A 17,754-nucleotide genomic window follows, 5' to 3' on the forward strand; every position below is an offset into this window, starting at 1 on the left:
TTTATAAATTATATGTATATTTTTTTTCTTTTCTTATAAAAAAATAAAATAAAATGAAATATGGATCAAATAAAATGGAGAGCAAAAAAAAAAAAAAAAGATGGATAAAATAAATAAATGAATGAAAAATAAATAGATAGTAGCACAGTGTCTCACAGCAACAGGCCACCAGAGGGTCGAGGACACTGCAGATCTTCCTCTCTATTGTTCCTCTCGCTTTCACTTCACCTCTAAAACTTTGCCTGTAGTTCTCAGTGTGGGAGGAGACTTTCCTCTCCACTTTAACCAATAAGAGGAACTTGTCAGTGATGGAAAGTCGGTTGCAGAAGTGTCTACTGATAAACTATCTGTCAATTAGAGGAGAACTCTCACCGGTGAGCAGCTACACAGCACAAGGTGACTGAGCTGGTTAAAAACATGTGCATCTTTTTAATCAAATTGCATTTTTATCTCATGTTTGTCGACATTAATTGAACTTATTTGATAGGCTCGGTGGTGGTTGATGTCGTGGTGGCTCCATAATGAATGAGTTGAACAGAATGTGACCTGTTTTTAGCCTTTCATTTCATTTCATTTCATTTCATTTCATCACAGTTGTGTGTTGTTTGCTTGTCCAGGAGAGAAACGATGGAGTGGCGCCAGCAGACCAGTGTCAGCTGTGCAGACGCCTTCAACGAGGCTCAACGCTGGATTGAGGTACATGCTTCACTTTCATCTGTCTTTTATTTTTGTATTTGTGCTCCTTTTATTCATTCGTTATTGTTTATTCGGATCACAATTAGCTACCACCACCAGGGTAGCATGCAGATACTGCTCCTGGGGTCCACAAACACACACACAACAAAAACATAATATATAACAAGACATATAGCACATTTAAAAAAATCACATTAAAAACATGTTTTAGAAAAATTAAATTAAAAATTAAAAGAAGAGAAAAAAAAAACCCAAACAAACAAAAATTGCCTAAAATAAAAAAAAACTAAATTAACAATGCATCAAACTGCAACCCCTCATGGTTGTTGAGGTTAGCCACCAGGATTATTTTATTATTATTTATTTTTTTTAGTAATTTTTTTAAAACATGCCTTGCCCTCCTCAGCCATGAAGATTTGCCCAGTCAGTCATTTAACCCCTTGTTGAGACAGGAAATGTTTTCTGTTAGTCATTGGCAGACACTTCAGCCATGAAAACCCACTTGTGCATTGTTTGCATCATCAGGACTTTAACTCACATTTCAAACGACTCTCGACTCAACACTCATAAACCTAAATTTACAGACTTATCTTTGAGTTCAAATGCAAAATATGCCAAGATAAGCGTCCTGACACAGAGAGCCCTGTGTGAGGCTCCTCTGTGGTTTGCACAGATAAAACATGATTTGACTGCAGGAGCCTCAGAGAGAAATGCACATGGAAGGAAGGTAATTATGTAACGTTTAAGAGAAAGGCCTTAACACTGTGTGGTGGTTTGTTCTTTACTGTCTGTCCACTGAGATGTGCTGTAGGCTGGTTATTGCATGCACACATTGTGGTGGAGAATGTGGTTTTTATAGCAAGGCATTTTCTAGGTTGTTACAGGCGGCTGCTGCTGCTGCCCAAACATTGTTGAAGTTGTAATCCTTAAATCATAACCAATGCATACAACTTGTAGACTGCAGGCAGTGAATGTTGACCAACTCTAAATGGGACCATTAATGTCAATTGTGTCTGAGTGGATCATTATGAGAATCCTGCCCAGAGCGCACTTGGCAGTAAGCCCATGCCAATTTTACCCGTCTATTTTCCTGCACTGACGGATGAAAGGATGGATGAGCAGTGATGAGGTGTGTGTGTGTGTGTGTGTGAGAGAGAGATTGGAGGGAAGCAACGAATGCTGCTTTTAAGGAAATGGTACTGTAAATGCTGTCATAAACCCTCCGTCTCGTGCCAAACAACATCAGGAATGTGTTTGCACTAATATGCGGTGTAACACGTTGCAGGATAATAAGCTTCCATGCATTCAAGTGTCCAGAAATGGTTGGTGTTTATCATTAGCACAGTACAAGCGGCGATTAACATGTCAATATTTGCTCAGTCCCTTCTGGACTGGAGAAGAAATAAGAATGGATTGGCCTCTTCCACATTATGTAAACAGGTCATTTAGTGTCTGGTGAAACAGGAGCAGCACAGTCCAATTTATGAGGAGGTGTTCTTCTGTTTTATAATAGTGGCTGCCATCTCCTTAACCACAGGACTTCATCTCCTAAATGTAGTGCAATTTATCTTATTTACCTAGGACTGCAACTCACACTTATTTCTATTATCAATTCATCTGCCAATTATTTGCCCAATTAATCCTTTGTCTATAAAATATCATAAAATGGTGAAAAACGCCGCAAGGTGAGATCTTCAAATGTCTCGTTTTATCTGATCAACAGTGCAAAATCAAAAAGTATCCCGTTTACTCATGTGTGACACAGAAAAGCTTCATATCCTCAAATTTGAGAAGCTGGAACAAACACGATCGGCATTTTTGCTTAAATTTTTTTTTGCTTGATTAAAATGATTTTTTGATTATCAAAATAGTTGCAGATTAATCAACCTATCATTGCAGTTCTATATGTTACATTGTTCTATCGGCTACAAGATAGAAACAGTGTAATCCAGTGGGAAACCTCCGGGTCTGAGAAGTGAAGCCAATGCTGAAGTGCCTTAAACTCGCATTCTTTCTAACAGCCAGCAGGGGGCGACTCCTCTGGTTGCAAAAATGATTTAATTAGACGTCAAAGAGAAAATGAGCCTACTTCTTACTTGATTTATTACCTCAGTAAACATTGTAAACAGGAGTTTATGGTCTTTATCGCTAGTTTCAAGTCTTCTTCAATACAGCATGATGTTCATTTTGTAAATTATGATCCCATTTAGAGTCAAATAGACCATAAAGCAGGGGATGCTTTAGGGCGTGGCTACCTTGTGACTGACAGGTCGCTACCACGGCGTTGTCCGGTCTGGGAGTTGTTTGTGTTTTTGTCTTACAACTTTAACCCTTTCACAGTGTGTTTTCAGTTCATGAAAGTTAATTGGTCACCTGCAAATGTCTTATTCAGCGTTCTCTCATGTCACTCCTAGTTGTAAAAAAATAAGATGGCGACGGCCAAAATACTTAACTCGAAGCTTCAAAACAGCAGTCCACAAACCAATGGGTGACTTCACAGTGATACGTCCACTTCTTGTATACGGTGTATGGTTTTCTCCGATCAATAGTCCAAAATCCAAAGATATCCGGTTTACTTTGTGTGACACAGAAAAGCTTCATATCTTCACATTTGAGAAGCTGGAACTAACAAATGTTTGGCCTTTTTGCTTAAAAAGTAAAAGTTTAAAAGTATCATTTATAATTTGATTATCAAAATAGTTGCAGAATCAACTTTTAATTGCAGCTCTAAATGTCCCATTGTTCTACATTAGGCTCCCTGTTAGAACTGGATCACATGGATTTAGTAATGATGCCTGTATTTTCCTCCCAGTTGAGATAATTGCCTCGTTTGATCCTTTTGGATTTGGGACATTTAAACAGATGAAGCTTTCTAGAGGAGTTTGCAAGTCACACTCAAGAACATATGTTTGAAAAATCCATTGCATCTGTGGTTTCATAGGGACAGTTGTTTATTGAAATGACCAATTAAAGCTGTGTTGCTGTAGAACAGACAGTATCTTAACCACATGATTGTGTTTTATTGTGTTAACCTGGCACTGCTTTGTCTGTGAGAAGCCTCCGCTCGGTGCCCGGTGCCCACTTCTACCCAAAATGAATTGTGATTGTGGATTCCTGGGGGGACTAATTAGTGAGAAGAATAGCCTTTTGGGGCCCTCTGTTAGTTATGGAGCTGAACCTTAATAGCCCCATTTTTATGTCCTCATTACAAAGCCCCCTTTGCCTTGTGCTTGCTTCTGCCACGTAAAATCCTTTAGGTTATGTTTTATTCTTTGTTTTGATCAAAAACATATGCGTTGTTTGTTCACATACATTATTTTTAGAGCCCACTGTTTTGCTTGGTAGATATTTTGTGATAATTTGTATAGAGCCTTGCTTTTGTGCAGTAGTTGGAATATATTTCAGCTGAATCTCAACAGTATCCGGCTCACTTAATTTACTTTACTTTACTGTTACTGTTGAGAACAACTACAAAACAGGGAAATGCTTGCACTGTGGGCTAAAGAATTACTTTAATTAACTTCCACCAGGACCTTGTTTTCCTAATTTTTGGCAGAGTTGTTCTTTTCGCTAACAGCCACCAAACAGCTTTATGTGACTAAAGTGCATAAAGGAGCAACTCATTCTTCAACAGTTGAACCAAACAGTTTAATTAAAATACTTTTAACAGCGTAGCAACCACACTGCAATTTACAAACTGTGTTGGTTTAAATCTACTTTTCATTGTTTTGTTTTTCTCTTGTTCAGTACTGCTGCTGTGTTTACTATCACTTGTGTTAACACTAATGCAGTTTGTGAAGCTATTAGGGAGCCTGTATAAGATGGAGCACGACTGGATTTTTGAGGCTGATGGTAATATTTGAGGGTTTGAAAAAATCTGATAATTTTGAGCGACCACACATTTTTTATTTTTTTTTAAGAAATATATAGTGTAAACACTTTTGATAATGATCCCTTAAAGGTACAGTGTGTAGGATTTGACAACATCTAGTAGTGTGGTTGCAGATTGCAACCACCCGAGTACCCCTCCGCTCACCCCTCCCTTTCGAAGACTGCGGTAATGTGAGCCGCTGAGTGCAAAACCGTGGTAACGCTGTTCGCTTCGCTCAAAGGTCATCCTTACCATAATAACCCTACTTAAGGAGCAACGGCAGTCAGATGGCGGCTGGTGGTACCACAGTTTTACACTCTGCAGCTCACGTACCGTAGTTTCATAAGCTTGTTGGAGAACTACGGTGGCCTTCAGGTAACGTAAAAACCTGAAAGGCTCTCTCTAGAGCCAGTGTTTGGTTTTCTGCTCTAGGCTACTGTAGAAACATGGTGGAGCAACATGGTGGACTCCATGAAGAGGACCCGCTCCCTCTGTGGATATATAGTGCTCATTCTAAGCTAACAAAAAACGATTCTTAGTTTCGTGATTATACACTAATAAAACATATTTCTTTTTTTTTTTTTTTTTACAATTGTGATGATGTACTGAGAGAGATGTTTTACAGTTGAAAGATAAGCTTGTCAGCGCTCTTTGGTTGACAATCTCTAAAATGGCTGTTTTTAAATTTTATGTCACCAATCGGCTGCCACATACGCCTATACCAGTATGCTATTATATATTGGCTCATTATAAACGCTAATGTTGGTTAATATATCAGATTTTAGTACAAAATCCTGTTGACGTGAATGTTGTTTCTTAGTTGTCTATTTGCATTTACAGACCATCCACTCAAATGTGTCATCATCACAGCACTTGATGTTAATGGTGGCAAAATATAAATGCAATGTTCAATAGCTAAATTCTAATCATGCTGGTGTTTTGTTTCAGGAAGTGACTGGAAAATTGTTCGGTTGCAACGACTTCCGTGCTGCCTTGGAGAATGGAGTCCTGCTGTGCGAGTGAGTAATGATGCACAAACCTTTTACGATGTCACATTTTACTTGCAGAGGATTAAATTCAAGCTAAATCACCGTGTAAAACTATGGTTTGAGTAGTCGGGCTGATCTGCCAGTTTAGCTTCAGCAGCAGCAGCAGCCCTGGAGCAACTTTAGAAAATAGTCTTGTCCTAAGTTGCACTCTGAGGGGCCTCAATATCTCTAAACATGCTTAGGTAGTTAAGGTAAACGAAACAAAAATGCATATCCCAAGAATTAAGTTACATGTAATACAGACAATCAGATAAGATTCAGTTCTACACCAACTTTCTGTTTCTGTTCCATCTTCTGTGGAGTGCAATTACTATTCATATTCTTCTCTCACACTCTTCAATAACCACTGACTTTTATAACATCAGCTTGTAGCTACAAAAGAACAATGAGACATTTGGGCAGGAAGTCTAGGCTTGCAGGTTAGCCCAGAAGTCTAGTTATAGACATTGGCCTAAAGCTTCTTCCAATCAAATTGGTTTATAAGAACGTTTTTTGTTGCATTTCTTTTTTTAATTTAATTTCTTTGTTGGAAGTTAAAGTCCGACTCTATTTAGCTTCTTTTGTGGAATGGGACCCTGATGATACAATTTATATATTGGTTCTCAAATATGTGCAGCATAAATCTGGAATATTTATAAACTGTTTTCTGTTTTTTTTTGTCATCCCTTATAGCTTGATCAACCAGTTGAAACCTGGCATCATTAAGAGAGTTAACAGGCTTTCTACTCCCATCGCTGGTCTGGTGAGTATCAGATTTTACACTTCTTACCGTGTGTGTGTGTGTTACAGGTAGCCTGGCGGTGTGGCGCCGGCTGCCTTGAGTGTCAAACAAGTACATAAGAAAATAAGAAGGCACCTGCTAGCCAGGAAGTTTTGACTCGATGTGTGGTTTCCTGTTTAAGGCACTGAGAGACAGTGTTGCCACAGTCTGAGTGATCCTGAAACTGCATTTCAGTGTGACAACCCAACTGCTGAACACATAAATATTTTTGTATATACCCGGTATAGATGCAAATGCAGATTTTTATTTTGGCTTCAGGCTGTGTTTTTGATGGCAAGTATAATTGCCAAAACTGCCCAAAGCAAGGCAGGAAAAGATGAATTGCAACCTCCCATCAGGGGCCAGTAAATAGACAGAGCCCAGCAGTGATGCAGGACTGGAGGTGGTGATGGTGGGGGAGAATCAGAAGTTACTTCAACATCCTAAAGGACCATGCTGGTGGTTTTACATGTTTTAACCAGCAACTACAAATTAAATATACTTTACATTACTGCTGACATAACACGGCTCAGTGGGGGGATGTATTTTTATTCATATTTATGAATCCCGAACCTCAGTGGGCTTATATAGACGATGAAGCATGCTAGGCTGTTTCTCCCATCTGTTGAAGCCACATTCATAGAATTATGAACTTTAAGAAAACAATTTTTCTAACTTGAACTTAACCACTGTTTGCAGCAATATTTTAATTACATTTTATTAATCAAGTAGCGCGATATTAGGCTTGTCTGAGATGAACTGCGCCTCGCCTGGAAAGTAGATGAGATCAGGGGGCAGAGACAAAAATCTGCGGTCAAGTCGGACAGTTTCCAGCTGTTTCCAGCTGTTTCCAGCAGCCTTCAAAGAATTTACAGGAAATCACAGAGATGGTGACATCCTGTTAGATCCGTTTTCAGACCACGTTCAGATTTATTTATATTTGTTTGTAAATATATGTGGAAATGTGAGTGTATTTAGCATTGGATTCTATCCTTTATTATTTTTTATGTCCGCCTTGTAAAGCACTCGTTTTGATAAGTGCTATATAAATAACCTTCATTATTATAATTATTATTATCAACCACACAAAATATGTTTAACAGATTAAACCTTCATGGCACAACATGAGACTAATAACTACAATCTAGCATTAAATATTACAATTACACAGAAAGTTGTGACTTTCTACAACACGTGGTGTTTGCTGTCAAAACTAAGAGCCAATCAGCTCTTTGATCAGGCGACAGCCAGGCATTTCCCATCATGCCCTGGGTCTTGCAGTCGGTGGAGAGCAACTGCGGCGTTTGGCTCTAAAAAACTGCGGCCGCCTCGATCTCGTGAGGTTATCGTTGCCCACGTGTGCATGACGTCAGAGCAAGTCGGACACAAATCTAACCGGCATGCATTGCGCGGCGATCGCCGGTGACCGATTCTGCGCAGGCCTGGCTCATCTTGAACAAGTCTACTTTCACTCTCTTGCCTTGTGCTAAAAACAACAAAAAATGTTAAATGCTAATTTAACAAGCCAGAATTAAATCTCCCTTTCAGTAACGTGGATAGCGCCACTTGGCCAGGTGTGCCAATACACTTATTTAGGAACTTCAATATTTAGAAAATCTAAAAATGCAATAGCATAATGTGCTGTGTGAACATAAAAATAAATAGGCTACAGTATATGTCTACTAGTCAGACTAAGAAAACGGTCTGCTTTGATGAAGGACCTATTTCCTTTTTTTTCTGATTTCCTGTGGAGGGGTCATCTGCGGCGTGTCGCCCACAAACCCTCCCACATCTCTGCAAATCTCCCTGCAGACAAGGAAGCAAACCCCTGGTCCACTTACTGAGATGAACAGCAGACTGTTCAGCGTGGAGACGTTCATCACGTAACCTAGACGTGGTGTTGTCTCTATTGTCACGCAAGCTTGAGCGCTGACAGTGAAAGTCTGTTTCTGATTTGATTTTTATTGTTGTTTGCAATATAGACTGTTCTCACATTGCAGTTCTTTATTTAAGCTATTCCTATCTAAGTGAGAGAGTCTACATTTATGGTGTCCCTAAAATAACTCCTTAATCATTTTCCAAAATAATCGTTGTGACTTTCAGAAGTGGCTGTAGACTTATGACAATGACAAACAAACGATAAGTCAGATAATAATTACTATAGTGGGGTCTTAGAATAAGTAAGATAAATGATCCTGTTCTCAGCTCTCAATTTTCACTGCTTAAAGTATTGATTTTGGCTGCTGCTTCCTAGGTTGTGCCATCGTTTGGGATCCGATGTCGTGGATGAGAAAGACTCATATGGGGCGAATTAGCTAGCAGCTAACAGAGGAAGCCTGTCTTTAACAAAGCATAATGTTAGAGGCCGCACCTAGAAGAGTAAATAAAATCGAATACAATCTGCTGCCGATATTTGTCATTCCAGCCACGAGTCACTACCTAAAAATGAAAAGATTCATTACATTTTTTGGTTTTATTGAATGCAGTAAAAAGAAGCATTATGTTAGACAGTAAGCCTGTAGGTCATCATGACATTCATTGAAAGCTTTAACATTACATTTACATTCAATTGTGGCTTTGACTTAACCTCCCGTTAACCAATATTAGATTTTCATGTGCAAAAGTGTCTATAAGTAATTTAATAATTACCATTGCAGACTATTAGATAATAACAGTGCTTTTAGATATCCGATCAAACCATAGAAGGTTGTTGGTGGTCCTGTGAACTCGCCTGACATTATTAGTTCATCCCAAACAGCATCGACAACCTCTTCTGATTCTCTACCCGTTTTCTACCTGCACTCATTTTGCCATCTCTGTCATTTTAATCTCCAGGATAACGTGAACGTGTTCCTGAAAGCCTGTGGGAAAATGGGCCTTAATGTGTCTCAGCTGTTTCATCCAGGAGACCTGCAGGACCTGTCCAGTCGTGCCACACTCAGGTACCGTTGTCTTACAGAAGCAGTGTCATGTCATGTTAAGTGAATGTGTACAACTGCCTAAAGCTACAGGAGCTCATGCCAGCACAGAGAAGCACACGTTTACTTCTGAAAGTCAAATCACACATTGACTAATATGACGGCTTGACTCTGTATCGGCTGCGTTGAGCACATTTAACACTGAGGCATTCTTAATGCGATGCCTGAGCTGAATAAAGTTTAAAGCCTCACAGCTGCTTTGCATTTCTAAAGGTATGAGCTTTGCCTGGCGACAAGCTGCTGCTTTATATGAGTTGATAGCCTGTTCTCTGTACATGCTGATAAGTAGCTGATTAGTGGAGCATTGCAAATGAGAAGGATTAAGATGTCACTGTAGTTTTTCCCCCTAACATCTTGTTTACAGCAGCATGCAGTCATACTGTAAATTGCAGCATTAGGAGCAACACTCTTCTATATATATATATATATATATATATTTATTTATCATTCCTTTCATTCTAGGCGAGATGAGAGCACCAGAAGACTCAGAAATGTAAGTTTGACAAGAATGACTTATTCAGTTTTTCTTCTCCTAAATGTTTTTTTTCTATCATTCTTATATTTTCCTGATTTTCTCTCGAGTTTTAAAACCTTAAAAGAATCTCCGTCTTGCTCCACTTCACTTAGTAAAGGGTCCCTAACCACAGAATGTATATAAGAAGTGGACGTAGTCACCGCAACGTCACCAATTGGTGATCCTTGAGTTCGGCATTTTGGCCGTCGTCATGTTGTTTTTTTGCAACCAAAAGTGACACGGGAGGGTGGAGCTAAGTACAACCGAACGCTAAATAAGACATTTTGAGGCGACTAAAAAGGTTAGAATTAACCTTTTTTTTGAACAGAAAACACACACAGTGAAAGGGTTAAAGTTGTAAGACGAAAACACGGACAACTCCCAGACCGGACAACGCCGTGGTAACGACCTGTCAATCACAAGGTAGCCACGCCAAAAAGCATCCCCTGCTTTATGGTCTATTTGACTCTAAATGGGACCATAACTTACTAAATGAACATCATGTTGTATTGAAGAAGACTTGAAGCTAGCGATTGAGACATAAACTCATGTTTACAATGTTTACTGAGGTAATAAATCAAGTGAGAAGTAGGGTCATTTTCTCTAAGACTTCTATACAATCAGACTTCTTTTTGCAACCAGAGGAGTCGCCCCCTGCTGGCTATTAGAAAGAATGCAAGTTTAAGGCACTTCCCCATTGGCTTCACTTCTCAGACCCAGAGGTTGCCCACTGACTCAAACACTACCACTGAATTTACCTACATGGAAGCCTGTAGTCAACATCCTATTTATCTGCCCAGTAGTATGTGTAGCACACAGGCTGCAGCTCCTGATGCTGATGCCAACATCCCACCAGCATGAAGAATCAGAGTGATGATAGTCAAGGGGGTTGTTTTCTTGATTGAGTTTGGGGCTCATCCCAATAATCTAGCAAAATGTTTCATCCCTATGCCTTAAACTGTATCCGTACACAGCAGTAGTACCGCATGTGTTTTGTTTGTGTGGAACATGTGAGTACTGTACTGTTATTTGTACACGCTTTTGTGCACGGCTGGTATTTCACATGTTTCGAGGTTGTTTGTTTATCTGGGAAGCCTCATTGGAGTCACACAATAGCTGACAGCCTGGACTCAGTAATGAGGCTGTTTGTCGGAGCATTCTTTCCTTGAAATGGGTATAGCATTTTTCCTTGAATTAACCAATTAGGGTCAATTTGCAACATCCATTGAAATCCAGTTTTCATGCAGGTCTCCAACCAGATACATACATAATTGAAAGGTTGAAGTTGCAAAATGGAGCTGAGTATCCCTGTTTTTACATAAAGCATTGATGCAATGTGGGATAATGTTGACATGTGCTGTTGCACCCATAACATTCAAGTTAAGTGAGAATCACATTCTTTATTTGGAAGGATGTTTTATAAGCCTGTTTATTACAGTTATTGAGTTTTCTTCACTTTACAGTAGGACTGCCCCTTCTTAGTCGACTAATCTGTCGTTTCGGTCTTAGTCGACTGAGGTCTTTTTAGTCAATTCTTAGTTGTTTATGCTTTTGTCATGCTGAATGACTTGTGAGTGAAACTCGATTAAAGTGCTGCTTTTGTGTGGTTCTCTGTGGAGAATTATTTTTAAAGTTTAGATTATTATTTAAGATATAAACAGGATGCATTAGAAAAAATATAAAAAGGATGCATTAGAAAAGTATGCAGTTAAAACAACCTAAGAGCTAATGGCAAAATGGCCAAGCTTCAGGGGGAAGAAACAACTGCATTTGTCCAAAAAAAAGCCGATTAAATATGAATGATTGTTTTAAAAAAAAAAATTTAAATGCATAATACAGACAATACACAAAAAAACTATTAAAAGTTCCTAAAAAAAAAAAAAAAGAAAATCATCTCTGATGCAATATTCACAGGATATAATCTGCTCAAAATTCATCCAAATTGCTCATTTTACACACACTTCCTGCTGGTATTGTGTTCCCCATTTGGGTTAATTGTACATTTCTATAATGTTATTGTTATGCATTGAATATAATATGAAATATCCATAAAATGTGTCACTTAGTCAGGGGTCGTCAGTTTACTCAATGATAGAAAAAGGTTCTCTTAAGGGAAAAGGTTGGGAACCACTGGACTATAGAAGTCTCTGCTAACGCCAGAACCCTAATGTGAATTAATGTTAATAGAACTTGATTAGAGATTTAAGGGTTCCAAAATAATTTACAATAAATAAAATCATACGTGGCAAATGGCGCCATTAAATAGCACTAACATATGACTTGTTGTGTGCAGTGTAATGATTTCCTTGTCATGAGGTAGGTGGCAAGCTGTTAAAGAATAATGAATGCATCCTGTTATGTGCTTCAGACTTGATGCTTGTTTACTCTCAGGTAAACAAATGAGGGGAAAAATAAAACCAATTTTCCATTTAATGATTCAAACATAGCCAACAGAATTGCCTGTTTTTGCTAGTACTTATTACAATGGCTCTCTGTACATAATTGGTGCTGAAAAATGTGAAAGCAACCCTTTATTAGGTTATATTGCTACTCTAAGGTGATGGAGATAATGTCTGTATTCAGTGAATGCCTTCAAATGACCGGTAAGGTGGCCGCTACAGACACCGATGAAGCATAATGGGGAATCCACACAGGCATTTATTACCTCTCACCTTTTTCATCTAACATGTATTGAGCTATAAAATATTTATTCACTGATTCAAATCTCTCAAGGCCCTCCGTGGATGTGTTCAATCTGCTGACCGCTCTATGATGACTTTGTTAAGATACAGATGGAGAAATTCTGACACGTAGTGTTGTGGATAATCCCTTTGCAACACAGGGTGCTGCTCTGCCAAGGAGAAAGGCCGTTCGTCAAATAATGTGCCTCGCCTCAAGGCAAATGATAAATAAATTGTGTCCAAAACGCTTCGCTTGCTGAAATAATAAACCACAAAATGCCAGGAAGAGGTGTATATCTCACAGGCCTTTACTCGCCGTCTTTACTAATGGTGTCAGGTGTGTGTCTGACTGACTGTCAACAGCATTCGGTCCCATGGCGTTGTGTCATGAAGGCCACGCGCCTGGCCTCGCCAGTATTTCTTGTGGCCGATGCTGTAGGAAACTTTACAATTTGTGGCAATGTCGATCAGTCGACTTAATCCATCACTTTGGTACAGACTGAATTATCTCAAAAACTACTGGATGGATTGCCATGACATTTGGTACAGACATTCATGGTCCCCAGAGAAGAATCTACAGTTTACACCTCTTAACAGCATCTGTGTTTTCTTATCGTCGTTGTAACTTTTCATTGATTTGTTGCTTCGCATCTTTAGTTGGAACTATTGTTATGCCTCCACGATAGCTGTGGCCGGAGGCATTATGTTTTCGTCCACTTGGACTCAAGGATGAACTGAGTAGAATTTGGTGGTCAAAGGTCGAAGTTACTGTGACCTCACAAAACGCGTTTTTGGCCATAACTCAAGAATTCATATGCTAATTATGACAATTTCACACAAATGTCTAACAGAATAAAATGATGAAGTGATGACATTTTGGACAGACATGGACGTAAACAGCAACTCCACTGGTTGGCGGAGGCATACAACCACGAGGTGGTAATTCTGGTCGTTTATGTTGGCCTAGATCCTAATCTGCCAAACTTTAAATCTACAAGTAATTTATTGAATGTCAGAAATCTCTCTCTGTGGTTTTGGCTTTTGAGTTGGAGATGAGTTAAATCAGGGTGGGCATTTCATGTTGTGCCTTAGCCACCCATAGATGGAGTGAGGAAATGCTAAAAAAAAAATTCAATTCATAGGAAACCCTACACTTTCCATTTTAGCAGGAAAAGGGAAAAGGAAGTTGTGTGTGTGTGTGTGGTCGGTGACGTTTGTTTGTTCACGCTCTCTCAGGTTCTCATCACAATCTACTGGTTGGGTCGCAAGGCTCACCTCGACACATTCTACGATGGTCCTCAGCTGAACTTCAAGGCCTTTGAAGGGCTGTTAGGGTTGGCCTTGTCCAAGGTAAGCTGCTCTTCTAGGCTTTTGACACACTTGTATTCCTTTTTATTTATTATTATTATTAACATTAACTCTGCTTTCTAAATGCAGGCTCTAGATGAGGGCAGTAATGTGCTTGGGAAAGAGAGCTGGTACACAGAGAGGGAGGAATGTCGGCGCACGAGAGCGAGCTACAAGACGCAGTTCTCTGTGGACGGCATCGACTCTCCGGACTCCCGAGCCCTTCGCCCAAACAGTGAAGGTGCGTTTATCGGTGCATTAAATCTCCTTATAGTCAGTGACTTGTACATAATGTGACTCCTTTTTTTTGTTTGGTTGTAAAAGATAGTTACTGTAATTTGCTGAAATCACTTGGTAATCAAACTGTGGCCAATAGTGACACTTTTTTTCTTTTTACTTTCAGTTTTATTTGATGCAGTTTCTGTTGTTAGGGCTAACTCTGCTGATGCAACTTTTGCTACAGTTGAAGACATCATGTCCTATCAACAAACTTTTTTTTTTTTTAACCTGAGAATATCTACCTGCTACTGTCAATCTGCAAAAACAACACGCCAGAACAGAAATTTATTTATCAAAAATGCATGAATTCTGTTAAGTTGATATGCAGCCGTGTTATTATGCTTGATCAACCACATTTTGTTGAATCAACAACATTCTGATCTTCTTACTCAACGTGTCATTTGTCTGCTGTGCTTCGTCTTCGTGCACGTCAGTGATAAATTGTGGCAAGTTCCACACTGTGGTGATAACGGTGTGTGTGATGGGAGAGGACAAAATGCTTGGCTGTGTGAAGACTCAGTCACCCACTAAAGTTCCTCTAAAGGTTACGCTCCGCCTCCGATATCTCCCTGTTCTCCAAAGTTGTATCTTTTCCGATTCTCATTTTTTCCATGTGTGTTTGTGCGGTCTCAAGGTTGTGGAAGTGACGCAGAAGCTGAGCAGGTGTTCAAGATGGAGACCACACAGCCCTCAACCCAGCAAAACAAAAGTTATATCCCACAGCCGCTCCTTCGGAGAAAACAAGGACGGGAGGAGAACGTGGGGTGCTGCGCTGGTCCACTCTCCAGGTACTGTACATGTGTTGGTTACTGTACACGGATAGTTCACTTCCTGCCACTAACTCACTTATTCATAGCTGCTAAAGGACTGTTAACATTTTATTTTTCTTTAACATTTAATTCTTCACTGGATTTTAAAGTTTTCCTTTCTGTGTTTATTTGCACATATATGACCTCCTTTAACATACCCTAGAAAAGATCATTTTATTCCCGAGTCTCAACAGTAACCTGCAGTATTCGGCTTTCTTTTCTAATATTGTAATGTGGCAAAAAATACTGTGAAGCGAGAACTGGGTTCAATAATATTTATCATTAGTATAATGACATGGATTATTCTTGGTTGAAACTCATTATTATTATATTATGGCAAATTTCAAGGTTGTCACATCAGTTAAAGACTGATTTCAGACAGTTTGGAGTGTCTTCACATTATCAAGCTCATATCAGTGATGTAGAGCGGCATGCGTTCATGAACGCAGCCATCACAAGCAGACAAAGTCACTTTCACACAACACCTACAAGGTGGTAATTATCTTTATGGTATTTAAGCCTTGTATTAATCCTTCTTTCCTGCTAGAATTACATCAGAACTACTTTGTCAATCTAGACTGAGTTGCTGAGTGATGTCTGATAAAGAGCTCTTTTTTACCACTTGTTTGGTTTTGTGAAAGCGACAGCAAGTCAGCGTTCTTGTTGTGTTAACATTTTTAAAATACCCTTTTTTGTGGGCAAGGAAGTTTTTTTTTTATTATCACTCTAAAACATACGACTACAAACACTGAATGGATGACATCCAAGCTTAAAAATACTTCTTAAAATTCATTCTAGGGCTGCAACTAATTATTTCCATTGTTGATTAATCTGTCGATTAATTGTTTGGTCTATAAAATGTAAGAAAATGGGGAAATATGTCAATCAGTGTTTCCCAATGACGTCCTCAAGTGTCTTGTTTTGTCTACAACTCAAATATATTCAGTTTACTGTCATAGAGGAGTAAAGAAAACAGAAAATATTCACATTTAAGAAACTGGAATCAGAGAATGTGACTTTTTTTCTTTAAAAATTACTCAAACTGAATAATTGATTATCAAAATAGTTGGCAATTAATTTAATACTTTCATTGATTAGTCTTTGCAGTTCAACATCAGTCTTGCTCAACAAATGACATTAACTTTTTTCAGAAGTAGATGATAATATATAATATCTGATGAGGCAGGCCGACGTGTCGACGGTGCTCCACTTGGCTCCATAATTACTCAACCACACTACCTTCCACTCTGCTGCCTTGAAGTTGAAAAGCATTGCATAACCCTAACCTTCTCCTCAAAAATCAGTGAATTTGCCTGCAAGCATTAATCATCGACCACACTTCTGCCTTTTAACATTTTGGAGCAGCTCAGAGATCATTTCTGTGATACTTGGTGTTCATATTTTATCCAAAGTGATGTCTGTGTGATCATCATAAACATAGACGTGGGTATATACCGCTCTTTGCTGCAGCATTGAAGATGCCCCTTTCCCTCCTCAACCCCACCTCACTGTGAGTCCTCCCGAGTGTTCCTTTGATGAGCTTTTCCTGAGAGCTCTGTGTGAGGAAGACTCGGAGGACGATTATACCGACGCAGACCCCGTCCTAGATGACTTGTATTTGCGGCGGGTGCAGCAGACCCTTCATCAGACGTCTAACAACCCCGACTACGACCGCTTCTTACCCCGTTATTGGACGCCTGAAGAGGAGACTCGTGTGCGTACCATCTACCTCGGCTCCCAGAGAAGACCCTGGTATCGTAAAATGCAAGGCTTAAGGTCTGTTGGCTATTTTTATTGCTCTACGAAGCGAGGCGGCACCAAAGCTTTACAATTTACAAATACTTTACTTACTAATACAAGGCAAAGCTGAAGCTTTACTGTTGTGCTGTTTGCTTTAGTGTAAAAAGTTGCGTTGCTTGAGCAGCAAGTCATCTTGGTAACTTGTAAAGAAGCACAGAAGCACTTACTGTACCTTCTTTTGTGAACTCTAACATGAAACCTTTTGTGTGTGGTGCTAAAATAACCTGCTGCGTGACATAGTGGCATCTGGTCAAATGTCTTCTGTTGATTTATTGTTTTTGGCTATAGCATTGGATAGTAGTTACTAAATCCAGCTTAACAACACCAGCAAACTAAATCCTAGTTTGCTAGGCACATGGGAATAGCTAGCACTACGTTGCAAGAAAGATGACATAAGCTAAAACTGCCGAACCCAACATCTTGCAAATTTCTTCTCCTTAGAAGACATCCTGTGTTATATATATAAAGTCTGATGTTAATAATGAACTCATTTCATGCATCTTCTATTCCTTTTCTTTGACTGTAGCCATAAAGCGTTGGGTTCTTGGGTTCCGAGGAAGCGTTTGACTTCATTTCCTGGCTCGTGAGCAAACCTGTACAAACATCTCTGCCACATCTGGAGAGCCTCAAAACCGTCTCTAAGAAACATTCTCCCAAGCCTGAACCTTCACCCTTCATGTCCTGAAGATCCACAGCTAATGCACACATACTGACACACAAACTGTACACACTGTTGACACAAGCTCTAACACACTATCCCAAAGTATTCTTATTTGCAAACCTCTAATCCATCAGCAAAGTACTTAATTTTGATATGCAAATTTTGCCCTGTTTTATCAGGAAAATGCTTTGACTTTGTTACTGATTAATGTTTTCCTAACTACTGCACGGTGTATTATCTGGCATTTACTCTGGCACCTTTTATTATTATTATAGCGCTGACGATGTGAGGACTTTTTAACAGCGTCAT

At 39.3% G+C, this 17,754-nt stretch overlaps 1 protein-coding gene across 7 annotated transcripts in view; it reads left to right on the forward strand.

Annotated features, from left to right (window-relative positions):
- Positions 1 to 318: 318 nt before the first annotated feature.
- lmo7b (LIM domain 7b) overlaps positions 319 to 17,754 on the forward strand; it is a 36,738-nt gene continuing 19,302 nt past the window's right edge. For 6 of the 7 annotated variants that reach the window (XM_037754282.1, XM_037754332.1, XM_037754310.1 and 3 more), the window contains exons 1-9: positions 319 to 396; positions 618 to 696; positions 5,516 to 5,586; positions 6,289 to 6,358; positions 9,212 to 9,318; positions 9,817 to 9,847; positions 13,786 to 13,899; positions 13,987 to 14,137; positions 14,810 to 14,963. In XM_037754282.1, coding sequence (XP_037610210.1) covers positions 628 to 696; positions 5,516 to 5,586; positions 6,289 to 6,358; positions 9,212 to 9,318; positions 9,817 to 9,847; positions 13,786 to 13,899; positions 13,987 to 14,137; positions 14,810 to 14,963 — 767 coding nt within the window. In that variant the 5' untranslated portion in view covers positions 319 to 396; positions 618 to 627. The remainder of the gene's footprint in view (positions 397 to 617; positions 697 to 5,515; positions 5,587 to 6,288; positions 6,359 to 9,211; positions 9,319 to 9,816; positions 9,848 to 13,785; positions 13,900 to 13,986; positions 14,138 to 14,809; positions 14,964 to 17,754) is intronic. The other variant, XM_037754292.1, reaches the window with a different exon arrangement.

Source organism: Sebastes umbrosus, chromosome 2 (genome assembly GCF_015220745.1).
Source record: "Sebastes umbrosus isolate fSebUmb1 chromosome 2, fSebUmb1.pri, whole genome shotgun sequence".
Lineage (NCBI taxonomy): Eukaryota > Metazoa > Chordata > Actinopteri > Perciformes > Sebastidae > Sebastes > Sebastes umbrosus.